Source organism: Procambarus clarkii, chromosome 2 (assembly GCF_040958095.1).
Source record: "Procambarus clarkii isolate CNS0578487 chromosome 2, FALCON_Pclarkii_2.0, whole genome shotgun sequence".
Lineage (NCBI taxonomy): Eukaryota > Metazoa > Arthropoda > Malacostraca > Decapoda > Cambaridae > Procambarus > Procambarus clarkii.
This window is the reverse complement of record NC_091151.1, coordinates 2,896,100-2,901,917: the sequence shown is the minus strand read 5'-3', so window position 1 is coordinate 2,901,917 and position 5,818 is coordinate 2,896,100. Positions and strand designations below refer to the sequence as shown.

General features: G+C 64.2%; 1 protein-coding gene across 1 annotated transcript; it reads left to right on the top strand.

Annotated features, from left to right (window-relative positions):
• Positions 1–2,826: 2,826 nt before the first annotated feature.
• On the top strand, positions 2,827–4,251 carry LOC138367211 (uncharacterized transmembrane protein DDB_G0289901-like). Its single transcript, XM_069328619.1, has one exon. The coding sequence runs from the start codon at positions 2,827–2,829 to the stop codon at positions 4,249–4,251; it is 1,425 nt and encodes a 474-aa protein (XP_069184720.1).
• Positions 4,252–5,818: the final 1,567 nt, after the last annotated feature.

Here is a 5,818-nt window from a genome sequence, read left to right as displayed (position 1 = left end):
AACAATGTACAAAATGAATATTCTTAAACCCTTGATGAGGATAGTCGCATGTGTCGCAGGGAGGGGGGGGGGGGGCTGGTGCCCGCAGCCGCCACTGCTGGAAGGGGGGGGGGGAGGCTGGTGCCCGCAGCCGTCACTGCTGGAAGGGGGGGGGGCTGGTGCCCGCAGCCGCCACTGCTGGAAGGGGGGGGCTGGTGCCCGCAGCCGCCACTGCTGGAAGGGGGGGGGGCTGGTGCCCGCAGCCGCCATTGCTGGAAAGGGGGGGGCTGGTGCCCGCAGCCGCCACTGCTGGAAAGGGGGGGGGGGCTGGTGCCCGCAGCCGCCACTGCTGGAAGGGGGGGGGAGGCTGGTGCCCGCAGCCGCCACTGCTGGAAGGGGGGGGGGGAGGCTGGTGCCCGCAGCCGCCACTGCTGGAAGGGGGGGGGAGGCTGGTGCCCGCAGCCGCCACTGCTGGAAGGGGGGGGGAGGCTGGTGCCCGCAGCCGCCACTGCTGGAAGGGGGGGGGGAGGCTGGTGCCCGCAGCCGCCACTGCTGGAAGGTGGGGGGAGGCTGGTGCCCGCAGCCGCCACTGCTGGAAGGTGGGGGGAGGCTGGTGCCCGCAGCCGCCACTGCTGGAAGGTGGGGGGAGGCTGGTGCCCGCAGCCGCCACTGCTGGAAGGTGGGGGGAGGCTGGTGCCCGCAGCCGCCACTGCTGGAAGGGGGGGGGGGAGGCTGGTGCCCGCAGCCGCCACTGTTGGAAGGTGGGGGGAGGCTGGTGCCCGCAGCCGCCACTGCTGGAAGGTGGGGGGAGGCTGGTGCCCGCAGCCGCCACTGCTGGAAGGTGGGGGGAGGCTGGTGCCCGCAGCCGCCACTGCTGGAAGGTGGGGGGAGGCTGGTGCCCGCAGCCGCCACTGCTGGAAGGTGGGGGGAGGCTGGTGCCCGCAGCCGCCACTGCTGGAAGGTGGGGGGAGGCCGGTGCCCGCAGCCGCCACTGCTGGAAGGTGGGGGGAGGCTGGTGCCCGCAGCCGCCACTGCTGGAAGGGGGGGGGGGGCTGGTGCCCGCAGCCACCACTGCTGGAAGGTGGGGGGAGGCTGGTGCCCGCAGCCGCCACTGCTGGAAGGTGGGGGGAGGCTGGTGCCCGCAGCCGCCACTGCTGGAAGGTGGGGGGAGGCCGATGCCCGCAGCCGCCACTGCTGGAAGGTGGGGGGAGGCTGGTGCCCGCAGCCGCCACTGCTGGAAGGGGGGGGGGGCTGGTGCCCGCAGCCACCACTGCTGGAAGGTGGGGGGAGGCTGGTGCCCGCAGCCGCCACTGCTGGAAGGTGGGGGGAGGCTGGTGCCCGCAGCCGCCACTGCTGGAAGGGGGGGGGGGGCTGGTGCCCGCAGCCGCAACTGCTGGAAGGGGGGGGGGGCTGGTGCCCGCAGCCGCCACTGCTGGAAGGGGGGGGGCTGGTGCCCGCAGCCGCCACTGCTGGAAGGGGGGGGGGCTGGTGCCCGCAGCCGCCACTGCTGGAAGGGGGGGGGGGCTGATGCCCGCAGCCGCCACTGCTGGAAGGGGGGGGGGGCTGGTGCCCGCAGCCGCAACTGCTGGAAGGGGGGGGGGCTGGTGCCCGCAGCCGCAACTGCTGGAAGGGGGGGGAGGCTGGTGCCCGCAGCCGCCACTGCTGGAAGGGGGGGGGGCTGGTGCCCGCAGCCGCCACTGCTGGAAGGGGGGGGGCTGGTGCCCGCAGCCGCCACTGCTGGAAGGGGGGGGGGGGCTGGTGCCCGCAGCCACCACTGCTGGAAGGGGGGGGTGGTGCCCGCAACCGCCACTAATGGAAGGGGGGGGGCTGGTGCCCGCAGCCGCCACTGCTGGAAGGGGGGGGGGGGCTGGTGCCCGCAGCCGCCACTGCTGGAAGGGGGGGGGGCTGGTGCCCGCAGCCGCCACTGCTGGAAGGGGGGGGCTGGTGCCCGCAGCCGCCACTGCTGGAAGGGGGGGGGCTGGTGCCCGCAGCCGCCACTGCTGGAAGAGGGGGGGGCTGGTGCCCGCAGCCGCCACTGCTGGAAGGGGGGGGGGCTGGTGCCCGCAGCCGCCACTGCTGGAAGGGAGGGGGGAGGCTGGTGCCCGCAGCCGCCACTGCTGGAAGGTGGGGGGAGGCCGGTGCCCGCAGCCGCCACTGCTGGAAGGGGGGGGGGGGGAGGCCGGTGCCCGCAGCCGCCACTGCTGGAAGGGGGGGGGGGAGGCCGGTGCCCGCAGCCGCCACTGCTGGAAGGTGGGGGGAGGCTGGTGCCCGCAGCCGCCACTGCTGGAAGGGGGGGGGGGCTGGTGCCCGCAGCCACCACTGCTGGAAGGTGGGGGGAGGCTGGTGCCCGCAGCCGCCACTGCTGGAAGGTGGGGGGAGGCTGGTGCCCGCAGCCGCCACTGCTGGAAGGGGGGGGGGGCTGGTGCCCGCAGCCGCAACTGCTGGAAGGGGGGGGGGCTGGTGCCCGCAGCCGCCACTGCTGGAAGGGAGGGGGGAGGCTGGTGCCCGCAGCCGCCACTGCTGGAAGGGGGGGGGGGAGGCTGGTGCCCGCAGCCGCCACTGCTGGAAGGGGGGGGGCTGGTGCCCGCAGCCGCCACTGCTGGAAGGGGGGGGGCTGGTGCCCGCAGCCGCCACTGCTGGAAGGGGGGGGGCTGGTGCCCGCTGGTTCTAGCACTACACCAGGACTGGCCGCAGTACTGGTGGATGTACCAGCAGCAGTACTGGGGGATGTACTAGCAGCAGTACTGGTGGATGTACCAGCAGCAGTACTGGTGGATGTACCAGCAGCAGTACTGGTGGATGTACCAGCAGCAGTACTGGGGGATGTACTAGCAGCAGTACTGGTGGATGTACCAGCAGCAGTACTGGTGGATGTACCAGCAGCAGTACTGGGGGATGTACCAGCAGCAGTACTGGGGGATGTACCAGCAGCAGTACTGGGGGATGTACCAGCAGCAGTACTGGGGGATGTACCAGCAGCAGTACTGGGGGATGTACCAGCAGCAGTACTGGGGGATGTACCAGCAGCAGTACTGGGGGATGTACCAGCAGCAGTACTGGGGGATGTACCAGCAGCAGTACTGGGGGATGTACCAGCAGCAGTACTGGGGGATGTACCAGCAGCAGTACTGGGGGATGTACCAGCAGCAGTACTGGTGGATGTACCGGCAGCGGTACTGGGGGATGTACCAGCAGCAGTACTGGGGATGTACCAGCAGCAGTACTGGTGGATGTACCAGCAGCAGTACTGGTGGATGTACCAGCAGCAGTACTGGTGGATGTACCAGCAGCAGTACTGGTGGATGTACCAGCAGCAGTACTGGTGGATGTACTGGCAGCAGTACTGGTGGATGTACTGGCAGCAGTACTGGTGGATGTACTGGCAGCAGTACTGGTGGATGTACCAGCAGCAGTACTGGTGGATGTACTGGCAGCAGTACTGGTGGATGTACTGGCAGCAGTACTGGTGGATGTACTGGCAGCAGTACTGGTGGATGTACCAGCAGCAGTACTGGTGGATGTACCAGCAGAAGTACTGGTGGATGTACCAGCAGCAGTACTGGTGGATGTACCAGCAGAAGTACTGGTGGATGTACTAGCAGCAGTACTGGTGGATGTACTAGCAGCAGTACTGGTGGATGTACCAGCAGCAGTACTGGTGGATGTACCAGCCGCAGTACTGGTGGATGTACCAGCAGCAGTACTGGTGGATGTACCAGCCGCAGTACTGGTGGATGTACTAGCAACAGTACTGGTGGATGTACCGGCAGCAGTACTGGTGGATGTACCGGCAGCAGTACTGGTGGATGTACTAGCAGCAATACTGGTGGATGTACTAGCAGCAGTACTGGTGGATGTACTAGCAGCAGTACTGGTGGATTTACCAGCAGCAGTACTGGTGGATGTACCAGCAGCAGTACTGGTGGATGTACTAGCAGCAGTACTGGTGGATGTACTAGCAGCAGTACTGGTGGATGTACTAGCAGCAGTACTGGGGGATGTACTAGCAGCAGTACTGGTGGATGTACTAGCAGCAGTACTGGTGGATGTACTAGCAGCAGTACTGGTGGATGTACTAGCAGCAGTACTGGTGGATGTACTAGCAGCAGTACTGGTGGATGTACTGGCAGCAGTACTGGTGGATGTACCAGCAGCAGTACTGGTGGATGTACTAGCAGCAGTACTGGGGGATGTACTAGCAGCAGTACTGGTGGATGTACCCAGCAGCAGTACTGGTGGATGTACCAGCAGCAGTACTGGTGGATGTACTAGCAGCAGTACTGGGGGATGTACTAGCAGCAGTACTGGTGGATGTACCAGCAGCAGTACTGGTGGTTGTACTAGCCGCAGTACTGGGGGTTGTACTAGCCGCAGTACTGGTGGATGTACTAGCAGCAGTACTGGGGGTTGTACTAGCAGCAGTACTGGGGGTTGTACTAGCCGCAGTACTGGTGGATGTACCAGCAGCAGTACTGGTGGATGTACCAGCAGCAGTACTGGTGGATGTACTAGCCGCAGTACTGGTGGATGTACTAGCAGCAGTACTGGGGGTTGTACTAGCAGCAGTACTGGGGGATGTACTAGCAGCAGTACTGGTGGATGTACCAGCAGCAGTACTGGTGGATGTACCAGCAGCAGTACTGGTGGATGTACTAGCCGCAGTACTGGTGGATGTACTAGCAGCAGTACTGGTGGATGTACTAGCAGCAGTACTGGGGGTTGTACTAGCCGCAGTACTGGGGGATGTACTAGCAGCAGTACTGGTGGATGTACTAGCAGCAGTACTGGGGGTTGTACTAGCCGCAGTACTGGTGGATGTACTAGCAGCAGTACTGGGGGTTGTACTAGCAGCAGTACTGGGGGTTGTACTAGCAGCAGTACTGGGGGTTGTACTAGCAGCAGTACTGGTGGATGTACTAGCAGCAGTACTGGTGGATGTACTAGCAGCAGTACTGGGGGATGTACTAGCAGCAGTACTGGGGGTTGTACTAGCAGCAGTACTGGGGGATGTACTAGCAGCAGTACTGGTGGATGTACCAGCAGCAGTACTGGTGGATGTACTAGCAGCAGTACTGGTGGATGTACCAGCAGCAGTACTGGGGGATGTACTAGCAGCAGTACTGGGGGTTGTACTAGCAGCAGTACTGGTGGATGTACTAGCAGCAGTACTGGGGGATGTACCAGCAGCAGTACTGGGGGATGTACCAGCAGCAGTACTGGGGGATGTACCAGCAGCAGTACTGGGGGATGTACTAGCAGCAGTACTGGTGGATGTACCAGCAGCAGTACTGGTGGATGTACTAGCAGCAGTACTGGTGGATGTACCAGCAGCAGTACTGGGGGATGTACCAGCAGCAGTACTGGGGGATGTACTAGCAGCAGTACTGGGGGTTGTACTAGCAGCAGTACTGGGGGATGTACTAGCAGCAGTACTGGTGGATGTACCAGCAGCAGTACTGGGGGATGTACTAGCCGCAGTACTGGGGGTTGTACTAGCAGCAGTACTGGTGGATGTACTGGCAGCAGTACTGGTGGATGTACTAGCAGCAGTACTGGGGGTTGTACTAGCCGCAGTACCGGGGTTGTACTAGCAGCAGTACTGGGGTTGTACTAGCAGCAGTACTGGGGGTTGTACTAGCCAGTACTGGGGTTGTACTAGCCGCAGTACCGGGGGTTGTACTAGCAGCAGTACTGGTGGATGTACTAGCAGCAGTACTGGGGGTTGTACTAGCCGCAGTACCGGGGGTTGTACTAGCAGCAGTACTGGGGGTTGTACTAGCAGCAGTACTGGTGGATGTACTAGCAGCAGTACTGGGGGTTGTACTAGCCGCAGTACCGG